Source organism: Macaca fascicularis, chromosome 8 (genome assembly GCF_037993035.2).
Source record: "Macaca fascicularis isolate 582-1 chromosome 8, T2T-MFA8v1.1".
NCBI lineage: Eukaryota > Metazoa > Chordata > Mammalia > Primates > Cercopithecidae > Macaca > Macaca fascicularis.
The window spans coordinates 20,994,287-21,013,789 of NC_088382.1; the positions used below are offsets into that span (position 1 = coordinate 20,994,287).

Here is a 19,503-nt window from a genome sequence, read left to right on the forward strand (position 1 = left end):
TCATAGGCTCCCATCTATTGGCTCAGTTTTTCTGAGCATCAGTCTGAAATGTTTATATGAATGTGAAAGTTATGTAGTAGTAGTACTTCACTAATTTTGAAAATTGTTGAGAATTCATTTTTGCATTAGTGAAAAATCTGAAGATAATTGTGTTTAATAGCTTAGAATTCTTTATAATTAGGTTATCACAGTTTTGTGACTAATAAGGATTAAAGAACTTTTTAAAAAGTATGCTTTTTTCTCATTTGCATAATTTTTTTCTCCTAATTATAATTTATGCTTTGCTAGAGGGTATTTGATCAACCTGGGGATTTTTTTTTTTACTCATTCCTTTGATATCTGTACCTGTTTGGTTTGGTTTTACATTTTACCGTTGACTTTGATGAAATCATTATAAAATTATTTTTGCTGCATTCTGAGAGGGCTAGCTGTTGATAATTACCGTTACCCTTCAAAGTTTTTTTTTCCTAAAGATGTAAACTGTCTGGAAATAAGCCATACTAGGATGAATTTCCACAGAAATGGATGTAAATATTTATAAAGTAACTCCCCTTACATAGGATAGGAGAGAACTGAGTAAACAATACTTATTAAAAGTTTCAGTTTTAGAGGTTCAAGACAACAGAAAAACCTCTAATAAATATTGGGTTACCAAAATCCAGGTAGCCTATTTGTTTCCCATGCTCATGAAGTCTAGAGATGGTCTAGGATATATAGGCACTGACTAGGCACCTCTGATGTTTACATGAAATAATCTAATTATAGCCAACTTCCTATTTGATCATAACTTTCTTGAATATTTAACTCTTTGCCTTGTACTTATTTGTTTACTTATTTATTTTATTGATTTCCAAGTGAAAGTGTAAAATACTACCACAGTTACTCATGCTTATTCACAATACTGATGAGTTTTACGTGGGGAGGTAAAGAAATTTTTATATAGTATTGGTAAAGGATGTCACCCAGAAGGGAGTTTCTCTTGAGCCCGTCTGTGTGCTCCATAATTTCTGCAGGAATCAAATGTGCATAGCAAGTGTAGATCAGTGCATTTTTACTTTCAAAAGAAATCTTTGAACTTCTTTGCTCTCTTTAGTCATTTGTTTATTTAAAATTTACATAACCCCAACCAATATTTGTTAGCAGTGCAGATTTAAAATTGACTAAGTGAAACAAAAGTGATATATTTTATGTAAATATTAGGTAAAATCATTGAACTTTTAAAATAAAAGACTTTTAAAAAGGTAAATTGGTGATGAAAAATACAATTATGGTATACATTTCAATATATAATTTAGCTTGTAATATATTGTTTCCAGTTGTATTTAAATTTGTCTCTGCTTAGCTTTTCCATTTTCTTGTTGGGTTACATTTTGAGCAGTTTTAAGATTAACACTTAAAATTTCATCATTTTTTGTAAGTGCCACTTATTTAATCCATCCCCTCTACTTTTAGATTAGATGATAACTTCTTAGCATTTTCAGGGAATTTGGAAGTATTTACTTCCATTTTATGTCATCAGACTCAGATGAATCAGCATAATTTAAGAGTAAAATAATGATGTCTTTGATACATAATATAAAATTTGTTATTTTCTTATATGTCTGATAATGTGATACAATTAAATTAAAATCTTTTTACATAAGATTATCAAATAAAAAATGTATTTTTGAAATTTCAGTCCTTTGTTAGAAATAGTATGTGTGCCTGTTTCCTAGGTTGGTGGTGGTTGTTTTTAAATTTTACTTCTAATCTTTGTTCTTTTTTTTTTCTTTTTTCTTTGAGACGGAGTCTCGCTCTGTCTCCCAGGCTGGCGGTCAGTGGCGCAGTCTGTCACAGCTCACTGCAATCTCCACCTCCTGGGTTCAAGCGATTCTCCTGCCTCAGCTTCCTGAGTAGCTGGGATTACAGGCGCACACCACCACACCCAGCTAAATTTTGTATTTTTAGTAGAGATGGGGTTTCATATGTTGGTCAGGCTGGTCTCAAACTCCTGACCTTGTGATCTGCCCTCCTCGGCCTCCCAAAGTGCTGGGATTACAAGACTTTCAGGTCATTAACCCAGCATAATGTGCTCCTACTTTTCTGTAGGGGCCTAGATATGTGTGTGTGTGTGTGTGTGTGTGTGTGTGTGTGTGTCCCCATTAACCCAGCATAATGTGCTCCTACTTTTCTGTAGGGGCCTAGGGGTGTGTGTGTGTGTGTGTCCCCATCCCTCTTGGCCTTTTTTATGTTTTGTGTGTCTTTTTCTTTTCCTTTTGTTCGTTCCTATTCCTGCTAAGCCATTGATTATATAGCTTTTTACTGTGAAATTACCTAAGTCTTAAGTGGCAGGCTGTATCTCTGTGTTATCATTCTATTCTTACTCTTTTTTCTTGATGTCTGCTAAAACTATATTTAGGGTTGTATATTTAATAATTTGTTATCAATGTGTATACTTTGCCATTGATAGTTGAAACAGCAACGTGGATTTTAATAGTCAGATACGAGTATTGTTGGTCTTATTTTCCAGGCCAGAGATCCTCAGCAGGAGCCTATGGAAGAGATAGAAAATTTGAAGAAACAACATGATTTATTAAAAAGAATGTTACAACAACAGGAGCAACTAAGAGCTCTACAGGGACGGCAGGCTGCGCTTCTAGCTCTGCAACATAAAGCAGAGCAAGCTATTGCAGTGATGGATGATTCTGGTATGTCACAGTCTGAGAATATTCTTTTTGCAAGGAAGACTCATACATAATTGTATTGCAGGGTGGATGCTGATTATTACATAATCAGATCTTGATTGTTGTCTAGTTTAGAAACCTTTATATGAGGCTTATACTTTCCTGTGCTTTTCTCTGGTTATGCAGAAAAGGTTGCAGGGACTACTCCTGGCCATCATACTATACCATGCAGACAGCCAGATCGCTCTTCTTTTCATCAGAGAGTACCCTTAAGAGGTAAAAGAGACAGGCTGTAGTTCTGTTTTTGTACCTCAGACTGATAAGGCTTGTGATGCATTTATTTCCTTTTTTTCTATTTTATTCAGCTAGGATTGTCATTCTTTGCTTGCTTCCCAAGAAAGGGTTAAAACCTTAAGTGAGGCAGTGAATAAATTTATAAAGTATCTTTAGTCTTCAAAGTTAGTAGTAGCTGTTATTTTAATTAGGTATCCTTTTGTATATACTAGCTCTTTAGAACTGTATTTATAGTCTATACTTCCTGAGACTGAGAAATTTTCTTCCTCTTTTCCTCATAGCCATGTGTGATTTAGATGAAAGTTGTATTGAATTTATTAGTATTGAATCTGATTTTGTAAGTTTATCATCACCTTCAAACTTAGGTATTTTAGTGTCTCATTAAATTGAAAAAAAAGATGATTAGTTATTGAAACTCAACAAAACTAAGTTATGTTTTCTAGTAGTCTATTCCCCACCATTCCCTTCTAATAATAATTTCTCTCCTTTGAGCACTCTGTTTTTGCAAGGCAGTTTAGGTTCTCACTGACGCTGCCCTGTTGTGCATCAGTTTATTCTGCTGTCCAAACCTAGCCCACTGACTCAACTGTCTAATCCCTGTTATACTTAATTTAAGTTTACATTTTCATAAGGAACGTTATGACTTTCAAATAACTTAACTCTTTTTGTTTTTTTTTGAGACAGAGTCTTGCTCTTTTTCCCAGGCTGGAGTGCAATGGCATGATCTTGGCTCACTGCAACCTCCGCCTCCCAGGTTCAAGCGATTCTCCTGCCTCAGCCTCCTGAGTAGCTGGCATTACAGGCACCTGCCATCATGCCTGGCTAATTTTTGTATTTTTAGTAGAGTCAGCGTTTTATCATGTTGGTCAGGGTGGTCTCGAACTCCTGACTTCGTGATCTGCGCATCTCGGCCTCCCAAAGTGCTGGGATTACAGGCGTGAGCCACCCTGCCTGGCCAATAACTTACTGTTTTGTAATAATTACATAGCTGTATATAGTAATAATTACAAAGATTTTTGTCCCCATTTCTCCATTGTAAAATTTAAAGTACCATTAGCTTTTATATTTAGAAAATAGATAATTTAAGAAATGATAATCAAAATACTTTAACATAATGACTAATACTAGTTTAGTTAATGACTAACCTTTTAAATATTTTTCGAGTTTGAAATATCAAATTTAAAAGCTTTCCTTTGATAGTTCTGTTAATCTCTAAACTTACATAATCTCCTTTGATCATCAGAGATTTCTAGGTTACTCAGAGCTTTAATTCTTATTTCTGTTCTGTAGCGAAGGAACTCTACAGAGTTTGTGACTTGCCTAGATTTATATAGAATTTTAGCAGAATTACATTTGTTGAATTCTAGGTCAAGGGTCTTGTTTCTGTTTCTGAATATGAACTTTTGAAAGTAAGCAGATAATTTCTTTTTAAAAAATACACTATTATGAGTCAGAAAATAGGAGTAGAATGCACATGAGTTTGAATTTATTTCATACTGTTTCAAAAAGAATTTTAGCTTAGTAATTTTAAAACAAATTTAGTCTTGTATTTGTGAGATTTTGCAGGGGCATACTAATGAACAGCCATGAAAAGCTACAGTTACAGTATTTAATCTGATATATGAGATATTATCTTGGGATAATTATGTTACCTCAAAGCGTGTCCCTTTCGCCACTTAACTAGCAAGTTACATGTGTTATCAGTACTGTAATTTCTTCTCAGCATAGAGATTTGACTAGATATATAGGATTCCATATAGCCTTGATATTCTCAGTTCTCAGTGGAAAAAAGGTAGTGTTTTCCTTTAAAACAGCAGCAATTTTTAACCAATTGTCTTTTTTCTTTCCTTTTTTTTTTTTTTTTTTTTTGTGAGACACAGTCTTGCTGTGTCAACCCAGGCTAGAATATAGTGGCGTGATCCTGACTCACTCCAGCCTCTGCCTCCCAGGCTCAGGTGAATCTCTCACCCAAGCCTCCTGAATAGCTAGGACTACAGGCGTGGTGTACCACGCTGGGCTAATTTTTGTAGTTTTGTAGAGATGGAGTCTCACTGTGGTGCCCAGGCTGGTCCTGAACTCCTGCGCTCAAGTGATCTGCCCACCTCGGCCTCCCAAAGTTTCAGGATTACAGGTGTGAGACACTGTACCTCGCCACCGATGTCTATTGTAGAGTTGGAGAGTTACAAGTGAGGATAAGGATGGAGTTATTCATTAGTAGAACAGTAACTGTTATGAAAATTATTGTCACAAAACTGCTTTATGAATATGGGGACATTATTTTTAAATTAAGAAGATAAAAACCACAGTCTTTTAGTATGACTTGTATCACAAACAGTCACGTCAATAAATTATCCATTTTATTGCAGGGGTCAGCAAACTTTTGTCAGCTGAGTTTGGCTCATTGCCTGAAATAAAGTTTTTTTTTTTTTTTTTTTTGAGACGGAGTCTGGCTCTGTTGCCCGGGCTAGAGTGCAGTGGCCAGATCTCAGCTCACTGCAAGCTCCGCCCCCCGGGTTTACGCCATTCTCCTGCCTCAGCCTCCCGAGTAGCTAGGACTACAGGCGCCCGCTGCCTCGCCCGGCTAGTTTTTTGTATTTTTTTTAGTAGAGACGGGGTTTCACCGTGTTCGCCAGAATGGTCTCGATCTCCTGACCTCGTGATCCGCCCGTCTCGGCCTCCCAAAGTGCTGGGATTACAGGCTTGAGCCACCACGCCCGGCCCTGAAATAAAGTTTTAGGGAACACAGCCATACCCATTTGTTTACATTGTCTGTGGTTGCTTTTACCCTGTAAAAGCAGATCTGGGTGGTTGAGACAAAAACTGTATTTCCCACAAAGCCTAACATATTTACTATTTGAACCTTTAAGAAAAGTTTGCCAGCTGCTCTACCAGGGAATTGATTCTATTCAAGAGCATGGAGATGGAAACCTGTCAGAATCAGCTGTGCTTTTTTACACTATCACTTTCCCTTCCACTCCCCACTGACCTTAGACAGACCTGCTCCACTGAGTCACTGCTATTGGGATGTAATAGTAACCCTCCTTGTATGTTGGGACAGAAAAAGATGAATCACTTTACTAGAGTTTTGTGACCATCCCTTCATTTTTAAGTTAGATGGAAACTTCTAATAAAATGATTGTTGGCAGATAGATAGGATTGTTAACTAGTTTCAAGGTTTTTTTTTAAAAGTTATTTTTAGCTTCTCAGAGATTAAAAAAGGTGTTTTATTTATATTAATCAATAGTTATTAATTTCTTTCCAGTTGTTGCAGAAACCGCAGGTAGCTTATCTGGCGTCAGTATAACATCTGAACTAAATGAAGAACTGAATGACTTAATTCAGCGTTTTCATAATCAGCTTCGTGATTCTCAGGTAACCTAGGTGTTTCAGTATAGTTGAGTTTAAAAAATCACGTTACTTACAACAGTGATTCTGAAACTTCAGTGAGCATACATATCACCTGGCATGATTGTTTAGCAGTGTAGGTTTCTAATTGGTGGGATCCCCCCACCTCCAAAATTATGATTCATGGATTTGGGGTGGGTTTCTCCATGTCTCAGTCCAATGCCGGTGGTCTGGGGGCTATACTTTAAGAATCACTGAATTAGAGGAGAATTTTCTTTGAATGAAGTGATTAGTGAAGTTTTTCTTTGTATGCTACTGGATGACATGTTTTTTCCTTTACAAGACTTAATAGTCTACAACCATTAAGACTGCTTTAAATCTCTGTCCTTCGACTAGATACATGGGACTCCATACAACCTTGGAATTCTCATTTGAAGGAATAATTTACTAACAATTTTAAGAAAGTTCTTAATTTGAGAGTTAGTGAGTGTTTTAATTTGATGCACTTTGTAAGTGATATAAATGCAGATTTTCAGTATGTGGGCCTTGGGTAAGAAAGGATGAATTAATACCTCTCCATTGGAAGTGAGTATGATTGAAGATGCAGTGTCTCTTGTCTTCTTGCTGACCAAGTGAAAATGAGAATATGGCCCAACCACTTTGGAGAGTTATATAGCAGTACCTAGTAAATTTTTTCTGGTAGACCTGGGGCCTACTTTAGAGAAACTGTCACATGTTCACGAGAAGATAGATAAAAGAATGTTCATGGCAACTCTGTGTTAATAGCAAAAAAAAAACAGAAACAGCCCAAATGTCCATGAACACAAATGGGCTAATGAATTCTTATCTAGAGTGAAATTCTTTACAGCAGTTACAGTAAATAAGCCATTGCTAATGAATACAGAATTCAAGTTTAAGAAGGATACCACTTACCTTATTTTTTAAAAAGTCTATATTTTGAGCGTATGTATACATAGGCATTAGAAAATAAAAACATATGAATGGTAGATACCTGATTCCAGGTTGGAGTTACCTTTGGCGTGGGTAGTGACATTGGAAAGGGTACAAGCAGAGCTTTACTTAAATCTGTAATGTTATATTTTTCTTAAAATAATTGATGCAAATATGGGAAAATCTTAAAATTTGACTAAGCATAATGGGAGGTTTTCTTATTATTTCCTAAGCCCTAATGGATTCTTGAAATGTTTCATAATTTAAAAAAAAAAAAAGAGGGCCGGACGCGGTTGCTTACGCCTGTAATCCCAGCACTTTGGGAGGCCAAGGCGGGTAGATCACCTGAGGTCAGGAGTTTGAGACCAGCCTGGCCAACATGGTGAACTAAAAATGTTCCGTCTCAACTAAAAATGGAAAGATTAGCCAGGCATGGTGGCAGGTACCTGTAATCCCAGCTACTCGAGAGGCAGGAGAATCACTTGAACCCATGAGACGGAGGTTTCAGTGAGCTGAGATCATACCACTACACTCTAGCCTGGGCCACAAAGTGAGACTCTGTCAAAAAAAAAAAAAAAAAAAAACCATGAGAGAGAAGTGATGGGAAAAACTGATAGGTTAAGAAGTTAAAGTTTACAGTGGTAGTTCTAGAAAGAAGGCAAGAGAGAGAATGAGATTTTTGAAGGTTTATTTTATATAACGTGGCATTGTTACTACTTTTGATTCAAGTAATGATGGCTAGTGAATCCAAGACCTCTGTGTGGTTATGTGTATGTAAAACCATGTAGAGTCAGCTCTCAGTATCTGTGGGTTCCACATCTGTGGATTCAACCAACCATGGATCGGCAATATTTTTGGGGGAAAAATAACAATGTTTTAAATGCAAATTTAAAAATTTAACAACTATTTACATAGTGTTTATATTGTATTAGGTATTATAAGTAATCTAGAGCTGATTTAAAGTATATAGGAGGATGTGTATAGATTATATGCAAATACTGTACCATTCTATATAAGGGATTTGAGTATCTGCTGTTTTTGGTGTCCCCAGGGGTCCTTGAACCAATCCCTCACCGATACTGAGGGATGATTTCATGTGTTAATAGTGGCATATCAGGAAACCATATTTAATTTGGGAATAGTAAGAGTATATACTTACCTACCAGCACAACCTAGCAAATATTTCTTTCTCTTTATAAAGGATATTTGTGCATTTAAAAAGTGAGAATACATTTAATTGCCTTAGTCTTTATTCTTCTTCTTTTATTGTTTTTGTTTTTTAATAAGCCTCCAGCTGTTCCAGACAATAGAAGACAGGCAGAAAGTCTTTCATTAACTAGGGAGGTTTCCCAGAGCAGGAATCCATCAGCTTCAGAACGTTTACCTGATGAGAAAGTCCAATTGTTTAGCAAAATGAGAGTGCTGCAGGAAAAGAAACAAAAAATGGACAAATTGCTTGGAGAACTTCATACACTTCGAGATCAGCATCTTAACAATTCATCATGTGAGTAAATCTGGTTCAGCAGTGTTGGGTATAAGACACAGAAATATATATACTGTCACATAATAAATTTAGCATTTGGGGAATGAACACGTAGCTCCTCAAAAATATTTGTAGGGACTTCAGACCTATATTTGAAAAGTTTTTAAGTTACAAGCCAATATATATAAAAGTGAAATACGTGGTAAATCAGTTTTATAATTCAGAAAAGGGAAGCAATACATTTGGACCTTGAAAAATTAGTAGGATTTTAATAAGGGAAAGGTAGAAGAGAAGGTAATATTTGATACGTGCACATAATAATACTGTTTTTTTAACATATTCAAAATTTTGCCTTAAAAGTTAATCCAGTTAGTACTTTGATTTAAAAACCCAAAACTATGAAACATAGAGTGTTGATTTAAAAAAAAAAAAATCTGTGAAAAACTTGTATATATGGTTTAGTATGGAGAGTCCAGAACTTCTAACTGCTGAACTTGTATTCATTTTTTAAAAATATATAATCATCTCAGACAGCTGTAACTTCAGGACCTATCTTTTTTGTTCCACACATACTTAACCTTCTTCATCTAAATCAGATCTAGTCTTCAGTTCCTTAACATTTTCAAACATGGCTCCTGTCTCTTATCCAAATAATAATAGAGGCTCGAGCATTAGAAATTGAAGGGGCAACTTCCAACTAGTCTTTAAACATTCTAGCTGTTGTCTAATTAAAGAAAATAGGGATTTTGAAACAACAAAACCATTTTCTCTGGAGCCTCTGGTCCTTATTATCCACATATCTCCTTTTTCTTTTCCACCCACAAAAGAACCTTAATATTCCTGCCCTAAAACATATCCTTTCTCTTCCCTGACTTCTGCTAGTCTCTTCTCCTCTCGAGTATAATCCCAGTTTTTATCCTTCACAAACACATGAACACAACTAAGAAAAACTTAACATGTGGGCCGGGCGCGGTGGCTCATGCCTGTAATCCCAGCACTTTGGGAGGCCAAGGTGGGTGGATCACCTGAGGTCGGGAGTTCGAGACCAGCCTGACCAACATTGAGATACCCCATCTCTACTAAAAATACAAAATTAGCTGGGCGTGGTGGTGCATGCCTGTAGTCCCAGCTACTCTGGAGGCTGAGGCAGGAGAATCACTTGAATCTGGGAGGCGGAGGTTGTGGTGAGCCGAGATTGTGCCATTGCACTCCAGCCTAGGCAACAAGAGCAAAACTCCGTCTCGAAAAAAAAAAAAAAAAAACGTGAAAGTTGCACTTAAGTCCTCGTGGTCAATTTTGTATTCATAAAGTAGCACTCTGTGTGCTGATGACTCTTAAAGGCCATTTTTTTCCTCACTGGGAAGCAGTGTGAGAACAGCAGCAAAAGGTAGAATGGTCAAGGAATAGAATGAGGAGACTACTGGAAACCACCCACAGGAATTGTGGTACTAAAGTGAACAACAAATAATGATGATTCTTGTGAGAAAGATACTGGTAAATGACAGCATCTTTGAAATGGTAGGAGGTAGAGAAGTGCAGAAATTCTTAATCTTTAATTCCTCTTAAGCATGATTTATATTTGATAGTAAAAGAAGTTAAATAGAAAGTAATTAAATTTAGTTCAAGGACCATGGAGGATTAGCCATTGTCTAATTAGCAGATTTTTATTGCTGTTTAATATTTCATAGTTTGAGGTACCATGGTCTTTTTAACACTGTTCTTTCTCTCCTGGAGCAAGACAAGTTCCTTCTTGGTGTCCAGATGTAACTTCTCTGGTCTGTGGGTATGAAAAACCGATGAAGACCTAATCGGCTTCAACTACCTGATAAAAATTACAGATTGAGTACTGCACATCATTCATAGTGGCCCTGTTTAACTTAACCTAGAACCAAGTTTATCAAGTTAGTTACCAAATTTAGTCGTTAGTTAAAACTAACTAGAGTTCTCCTCTAGTTAGTTTTCCAAGGTAGAATATCATTATTCTTGTCAATTTCCATCTTTTCTTCTTCTTTCCTTTCTGTTTTAACCCGGTGGTTATAATGTAAAGGTGATGGAGTCTCTGGAAGAAAGAGGTAAACGTGTCTTCTGTGTGCATTTTGATGTGTTTAATTGTGGAGTAAGTTAATAAACAAGTTTCTAAAATTTAAATCTGCAGAAACTAAGTTGTTAATCATTTTTGCTTTTTATTTTTCGGTATTAAAGCCAACTGTAAGTGTTTGTGTATAGTAACTGGTGATTTAAAGAAAATTTTTTTGTGTGCCTTCTTCAGCCTCTCCACAAAGGAGTATGGATCAGAGAAGTACTTCAGCTCCCTCTGCTCCTGTAGGCTTGGCACCGGTTGTCAATGGAGAGTCCAGTAGCCTCACATCATCTGGTCCTTATCCTTCTGCTGCTTTAGTCTCTCAGAATGAGAGTGAAAATGAAGTCCATCTCAATCCATCTGAAAAACTCCAGTAAAACATTTACAATCATTGTTTACATAGATTAAAGTTAAATAATAGGGATAAATGTTTTTTTTCCTTTGTGTTGAAAATTCTGGCAAAACGAGATTTAATTTTGTAAACATTCTTAAGTGATAGGTAGAAGAGGTGTGTGTGTGTTGTATGTGTATAATTTGAGTTGTCTAAGAGATGTGATGTAACACAGTTTCTGTGAACAGATAACTACTTTCTTGTTTTTCAAATAAAGGATAAAAAATAAGACTACAGTTAGAATATTTCTGTATTCAGATGGTTTAGAGACCAGGCTGTAGAATGAGACAGCCCTGAAATTGTATCACACAAGGCTGTGTTACCGTGTACAAATAACTTAGCCTTACTAAGCCTGTATTTCCTCATCTGCAAAATAGGGATAATAATACACCTGTTCAGAAATATGTTTTCATTAAAAAATGTTGGCACAGTTCCTGGCACTTACATTCAGAACTCAGCAAACTTAATTCTTATTTTTGGTAAACGTAGTATGTAGTGTATAAATCTCATATGTGCAGACAAATCAAGAACCTTCTATACATGCTCAGTAATGTCTGTATACCTGATTTGCCTGAGAGGTAGTGTTTGAGTAGTACTTCACACTTTTGATACTTGAGAAACCTAGAAATATTTTTGACATCAAGTTTTGTGCTATTAACATTTACACCTGCTTAAAATGAACAATTAAATTGAAATTGATTTTCTTATGCTTTTGTCCCTAACACAGCATAAAAAAAAAAATGTGAGATTTTGAGTAAGCCGTACTTGGCATTAAACTCATTAGTTTAAAATCATACCCCCTGGATAGTACACCAGGTGGATATTTCATTAGGTCTAAATTTTGTTTGTGTTAGCTGCTATTATATGAAAATAATGTCTGCATTAATTTGCTAAAATGGGTGTAAATCTTATAAATTTTTTGTTTATCAGAAAGTTAAATGAAGTTCGAAAGAGATTGAATGAGCTAAGAGAATTAGTTCATTATTATGAACAAACATCAGACATGATGACAGATGCTGTGAATGAAAACAGGAAAGATGAAGAAACTGAAGAGTCAGAATATGATTCTGAGCATGAAAATTCTGAGCCTGTTACTAACATTCGGTAAGAACTATTTTTGGGATGTTTTTCCAGCATATTCATTCTATCTTGATACTTTTAATGTGGAAACAAAAATACTTCATTAGAGTATTTACTATTTGCCTTTTATTTAAGCTTTTTTCTTGTAAGTCTACTATTTTGGTCAGTGTAATCATCTTTGCCCTGTGAAGAAAAATGAATAGAGAAGTATGGAGTACAATTGTTGAGTAAATTTGCTGTTTGTTAGATTGAATTTGAGTAAATCATGAGATGTCTGTAACTTAGCATTTTGCTGTCTCTTTATTTTTAGGTGTAATTTTCATTTTTTTCAGATGTTTTTCTACTTAAATATCACATATGCACAAGTTAATGAAAAGCAGGAGTCGATTATTCAATTTGAATTTTAATGGAATAGCCAACCATGTTCTTGGTTTGGAGTTATTTTATTAGCAGTTCTAAACTTTGATTTCTTTTCTCTCTTTTTTTGTGCCTTAAATAACTTCAGGCTGTTTTCTTTCTTCTAGAAATCCACAAGTAGCTTCCACTTGGAATGAAGTAAATAGTAATAGTAATGTACAATGTGTTTCTAATAATAGAGATGGGAGAACAGTTAATTCTAATTGTGAAATTAACAACAGATCTGCTGCCAACATAAGGGCTCTAAATGTGCCTCCTTCTTTAGGTATGACTGACTGTATTTACAGATAATTTAGCTGTGTTCTTACAAAGTGGGTTTTTGTTCATGTGTGCTCTCAAATTTATTTTTTAAATTACCAATTTTAATTATGCATGTTTTCAGCAGATTGTCGATATAATAGAGAAGGAGAACAGGAGATTCATGTTGCACAAGGTGAAGATGATGAGGAAGAGGAGGAAGAAGCAGAGGAGGAGGGAGTCAGTGGAGCTTCGTTATCTAGTCACAGGAGCAGTCTGGTTGATGAGCATCCGGAAGATGCTGAATTTGAACAGAAGATCAACAGACTTATGGCTGCAAAACAGAAACTTAGACAGTTACAAGATCTTGTTGCTATGGTACAGGTAAATACTGCTTGGTCTTCTAAAAACCTGTTTGTCAGATAGTATAGTCTTAAGTAAAATGTGTGTATGATAATTACTTTGGTTTAATTATACTAATATACATGTGAGGTTTAAATTTTTAGCACTTTACGCTCTGTACGTCAGAGGTCAGCAACCTTTTTAAATTAAGAGTGAGTTGGTTAGATAGTTGAGGCTTTGCGGCAATACAGTCTGTGTCACAACTTCACAATGCAAAAGCAGCCATACATAATACATAAATGAGAATGATTATTTGCCAACATAGCTTTATTATAAACAGTATAGCTGTTTTTATTTACAGAAACAGAAGAGGTTTTGTTGTTTTTGTTTTGCTGACAACTCTGGCCTTATGTAGAACTTGCAGCATCTCAATGAGCTAGATATTAAATAGGTTAAAGAGATCTTAATTGCCAAAGTTTATATGACTGTCCAAGCCAGAATTCAGACTTCCTGATACCAGAGCCTGAGATCTTAACCTACTGTATGTAAAAGAAAAACCATATGTTATTCAGTAAGGTTAAAGTTAGAACTATTAATCATAAATTTAAAAAAGCAGTTTATACATATTTTGTGTTAATTGTTATGCAGTTAACTATAATTGTATAAATATGCTATTGTATGTTTATACAAATGTAAAAATATACAGTTATAGTTAATTACATAACGATTAACACAAAATATGCATACACTTATAATTGTATATGCAGTAATAAAATTATAGTTAATTACATAACTATTAGCACATTATAAAGGTGTTGTGTATATAAATCATATAAAATAGTTTTTGTGTATGAAAAACTCAAGTTTTATTAACAGTTTCTTTTGAAATGCTATATACTTTGAATTACTTAAGTGAAAGGGGAATGTGCTCTCTCAGTTCAAAAAAAGTACGTATTTTTATTTTTATTTATTTATTTGTTGGGGACAAGGTCTTGCTCTGTACCCAGGTTGGAGTGCAGTGGCATGATTTTGGCTCACTGCAACCTCCATCTCCCGGGTTCAAGCGATTCTTCTGCTTCAGCCTCCCAAGTAGCTGGAATTACAGACATGTACCACCACACCTGGCTAATTTTGTATTTTTAGTACAGATGGAATTTCACCATATTGGCCAGGCTGGTCTTGAACTCCTGGCCTCAAGCATTTCTCCCACCTTGGCTTCCCAAATTGCTCAGATTACAGGCAAAAAAAGTACATAATACTAGTAAACTCCCTCTTCACCTCCATTAATAATCCCATTCTTCTTCACTGAAGTTGCTAGGTCTTTTCTGTGCAGTTAGGTACATTACTATGCACCTATTTTAAAAAAAATACTTGATGTTTTGTGCTATGTTTCTTTGTTTTTACACATTGTATGTATAATACACTAAGTATTGTAGCTTTTTTCCCCACTCCACATCCTGTCAGAGAACTTTCATGTCGGTATATATAGTTCTATATAATTATAAGTAATTAAGAAACACAGATATGATAATTATAAAATGTTAATACTGTATATATATACACACAATACATGTAGTTATTTTTAGTTGCAGTATAGTTTCTGTATATTGAAGAACCTTAATTTAGTTAATGTGTAATAGCATCTAGTTAATATATACTTTTCTGTCTTTCACTATTTAGAAACAATGCACCAAAAAACATACTTGCACAAGCTTCTGTGCATTTGTGTTTTTTAAGAAAGATTTGGGGAAGTGGAACTACTATGTCAAGAGTTTGTGTACATTTTAAAGGACACAACTTAATTGGTCTCTAGAACAATTATTTTTCTAGAGAGCAATTTTCTATATGTATTTCCATGTGTATTTATATTTCTATATGTACAGAATTTTTGATATGTATTTATATTTTTCTATATTTTTTTATATTTTAAAATTTTAAATATTTTTAAAAAATATTTTACATTTTTCATATTTTTTATATTTTATATGAGAGTTCATTTCTCCACACATTGATTACATTTTATTTTATTGATATACTGTAGCTTGTTTAACCATTAATGGAATTGGCCTTTTCCAAATTTCTCAATTATAAGAAGAGTTGTTGAGGTGAGATAAACATGTATGCAAATACAAACGTGTGTAAACAAATGTGTATAGAACACGTGTAAACATGTATACAAACATGCTTTCTTTACTGCTTTAATATTTTAACGTAAATTTTACAGACCAGTGGTATTTACTAAGGTGTGAATTGGATAATATCTTTAGGTATCAAGACTGTTTTAATGTAAAGATGCTCTTTCAGGATGATGATGCAGCTCAAGGAGTTATCTCTGCCAATATGTCAAATTTGGATGACTTCTACCCAGCAGAAGAAGACACCAAGCAAAATTCAAATAACACTAGAGGAAATGCCAATAAAACACAGAAAGATACTGGAGTAAATGAAAAGACGAGGTATGTTAAGCTTTTGGCCTTCATTTAATATAGTAAGAATTTAGTGCCTGTTTTGGAGAAGGTACTCAGCTAGGTACTATGTTATGTTGTGCCTAATGCTTCATCAGATTTTATTGTCCATAAATATAATGTCAATTTAATTGTAGAGAGAAATTTTATGAGGCTAAACTACAGCAGCAACAGAGAGAGCTAAAACAGTTGCAGGAAGAAAGAAAGAAACTGATTGACATTCAGGAGAAAATTCAAGCATTGCAAATGGCATGCCCTGACTTACAGGTAATTATGAAATTTATTTCTACTTGTCTGAAAAAAGATGTTTAAAATCTGATGTCAACTGAAAGTACTCTTTTTTTTTTGAGACGGAGTCTTGCTCTGTTGCCCAGGCTGGAGTGCAGTGGTGCGATCTCAGCTCACTGCAAGCTCTGCCTCCCAGGTTTGCGTCATTCTCCTGCCTCAGCCTCCTGAGTAGCTGGGACTACAGGCACCCACCACCACACCCGGCTAATTATTTGTAGTTTTAGTAGAGACAGGTTTCACCGTATTAGCCAGGATGGGCTCGATCTCCTGACCTCGTGATTCGCCTGCCTCAGCCTCCCAAAGTGCTGGAATTACAGGCGTGAGAAAGTACTCTTTTTTCTAATATTAAGGTGACAGAATTATGTCTAGTAATTTTGTGATTAATGAAGTGGATGAACTGATGAAGAGCTGGGGGTATACATTTACAGTATAAAAGATAGCACATAGGAATTGACTCTCTGATTATTTTCATTCTTATAGGGCTGGCTGGCCATAGATTCAGAACATGTGTACTCATAATTGTTTATTATATTAAAATATACTGGTTTGACTTTTGCAGTTATGGACCAGCATTTGCATCTTTTACTGGCCTGAAATAATATAATAAAATCTTTAAACCACTGTAAGTTATCTAAGGAAAATAATTGTATGTGGTTTAAAGAGTAAGTTGTATATACTTTTGCTTATTAACTAGTACCCTATACATGGGTCTTGAGATTGAACAGAAAATAAGAGGCTGGGCACAGTGGCTCACACCTGTAATCCCAGCACTTTGGGAGGCTGAGGTGGGCAGATCATGAGGTCAGGAGATCAAGACCTTCCTGGCTAACACGGTGAAACCCCGACTCTACTAAAAATACAAAAAAAATTAGCCAGATGTCGTGGCAGGCGCCTGTAGTCCCAGCTACTTGGGAGGCTGAGGCAGGAGAATGGCCTGAACCCAGGAAGCAGAGCTTGCAGTGAGCCAAGATCTCGCCACTGTACTCTACCCTGGGCGACAGAGCGAGACTCAGTCTCAAAAAGAAAGAAACAAACAAAAAAAAAAACAAAAAAGAAAATATCTTTGATGATATCAAATAATCAATAATATGGGAAGGGGATAATAATTCCTTCTGATGTTTTCCCAGAGTTTATTGGGTAGCTTTATCTTCAGTTAGGTTGTGTTTTCAAAGAAAGGAAAACACATCAAATGTGTTTATTTTCTAAACCCTTGCCTTTCCTACTTTAATCCTTTTTCTTTCCTTGTCTCCAATCTAAATAATGTCTAGAGAAATAAGTTGCAAAGTTGGGTTGAGTATACAAAATTTTCCATTATGTTTTATCCCTATTGTTTCTGTTGTTCCTGAGGGCTTGTGTTTGTCAGCCTCAGCTTGTGTTTTCATCTTTGTTTTCTTATTTCAAGTTATCTGGATGATGATGGTAATTGGGGTGTGATAGCAGATTAAATATGGCACTAGAGCCCTAGTGCCATATTTAAAGTACCTGCTTTTATTAAATTAATATAATTGCTTTAATTCCTTGTAACTTTTTTTGTGAATTCCTTTTTAGCTGTCAGCTGCTAGTGCGGGTAATTGTCCCACCAAAAAATATATGCCAGCTGTTACTTCCACCCCAACTGTTAATCAACACGAGACCAGTACAAGCAAATCTGTTTTTGAGCCTGAAGATTCTTCAATAGTAGATAATGAGGTATTGTAAATTGTACTCTGTTGTTCCTGAGTTAGTCTTTTTTTTTTTCGCCTTTTTTTTTTTGTTCTTCAGTAAGGCACATCTTAAGAAAGGAAACTGAATATCCTTGAAACATGTTTGTAAATGGTAGTCTGTTTTGTGCCTTTTTTAGTAGACACAAAAATGTAATTGTAGATTATAAGAATATAAAAAAGACAAAACATTTTGATTTTTAAACTTTAATTGAAAATTAAGTTTTTAATAACTTCTAAAAAGTAATTATCTTTTAAAAATATTCATGTTCTTTATTAGTAAATATTTGGCAGAAATGTATAGGGGGGTAGTAGCAACAAATAGTAATCATTTCAGTTAGACCCGTCCTTTGACATTTTATTTATATGTAATTTGTAGAAAATATAATTTTTCCTAAATAGTTTCTAAAGTATATTTGAATTCTGCTTGTTTCTATTAAGAATTAATAGGCCAGGTGTGGTGACTCACACCTATAATCCTAGCACTTTGGGAGGCTGAGGTGGGCAGATCATGAGGTCAGGAATTCAAGACCAGCCTGGCCAACATGGTAATACCCTGTCTCTACTAAAAAATACAAAAAAATTAGCTGGGCGTAGTGGTGGGCACCTGTAATCCCAGTAACTTGGGAGGCTGAGGCAGGAGAATCACTTGAATCTGAGAGGCAGAGGTTGCGGTGAGCCGAGATCACGCCACTGCACTCTAGCCCAGGTGACAGAGTAAGACTCTGTCTCAAAAAAAAAAAAAAAAAGATTGCCTAATTTTTTCGTATTCATAACTAAATTATTATTTTAACCTTCATGGACATCTTAGTGTGAAAAGGAGAGAATGAGAATAGAAAGCTTTGTTGATACTGACAATATTATTAGTCTTTTACTCTTTTAGGTTACAGCAAATCCAAATATTTACTTAACTCTGGTTTCTTAAAAAAAATAGTTGTGGTCAGAAATGAGAAGACATGAAATGTTGAGGGAAGAGCTGCGACAGAGAAGAAAGCAGCTTGAAGCTCTGATGGCTGAACATCAGAGGAGGCAAGGTCTAGCTGAAACTGCATCTCCAGTGGCTGTGTCATTGAGAAGTGATGGATCTGAGAATCTATGTACTCCTCAGCAAAGTAGAACAGAAAAGTAAGAGAGCTGCATAAATCACTTTTCTAAAAATGTCACCTGCCGAAGATTGACCTGTAGGCTAGGCAGCCACATTTATCCTCTACACGACAGCACAAATCTATTTCAGTGAGGCTACTATTTAACTACCACCTTTGTGACCCAAGTTAACTGAATCCATCCACTTTCTGTTATGACTTCTTGTAGCATCAGCTTTCTCTTTTGTCTTAAATTTCTATGGCACTTGATCAAATGGTGATACAGATTTTCTTGTATGTATAAGCCTTATTTTCTTAAGTTTATAAAAAGAAAACACTTGATATTTTGTAGTGCTTTTCTGTCAAGCCAGAAATAAACAGTTTTTTGCTTAAATTGAGTATCTGCTGTTTGTAAGGTTCTTAAGGATCATTTTATTATAATAATAATATAGTTTTTATATTATAATAATAATTTAGTTTTTAGGATTTCAGTTTAAAATGTCCATATTTAGAATATTTCTAAGAGTTGGTCGTCTGTAAGATCAGTGAATTATTTAGCTATATGGTAATACCCATATCTAAAATATTGAAATTTAGATGTGTTCATGACCTTCCCTTTTGATATCCTCAGATGGCATTTCTGGAATTTCTGGAATTTTGCACCAAGCCCTACTCTCTTCTCAGA

At 35.2% G+C, this 19,503-nt stretch overlaps 1 protein-coding gene across 50 annotated transcripts in view; it reads left to right on the forward strand.

Annotated features, from left to right (window-relative positions):
• The window catches only part of PCM1 (pericentriolar material 1), a 109,032-nt gene that overhangs the window by 21,320 nt on the left and 68,209 nt on the right, over nt 1-19,503 (forward strand). For 16 of the 50 annotated variants that reach the window (XM_074000361.1, XM_074000373.1, XM_074000378.1 and 13 more), the window contains 11 exons: nt 2,510-2,687; nt 6,220-6,329; nt 8,541-8,757; nt 11,006-11,189; nt 12,138-12,311; nt 12,812-12,969; nt 13,090-13,325; nt 15,588-15,739; nt 15,886-16,015; nt 17,585-17,725; nt 18,671-18,861. In XM_074000361.1, coding sequence (XP_073856462.1) covers nt 2,510-2,687; nt 6,220-6,329; nt 8,541-8,757; nt 11,006-11,189; nt 12,138-12,311; nt 12,812-12,969; nt 13,090-13,325; nt 15,588-15,739; nt 15,886-16,015; nt 17,585-17,725; nt 18,671-18,861 — 1,871 coding nt within the window. Of the gene's footprint in view, nt 1-2,509; nt 2,688-2,849; nt 2,940-6,219; nt 6,330-8,540; nt 8,758-11,005; nt 11,190-12,137; nt 12,312-12,811; nt 12,970-13,086; nt 13,326-15,587; nt 15,740-15,885; nt 16,016-17,584; nt 17,726-18,670; nt 18,862-19,503 lie in introns of all 50 variants that reach the window. The other 34 variants (XM_045397923.2, XM_074000364.1, XM_074000347.1 and 31 more) reach the window with 3 other exon arrangements.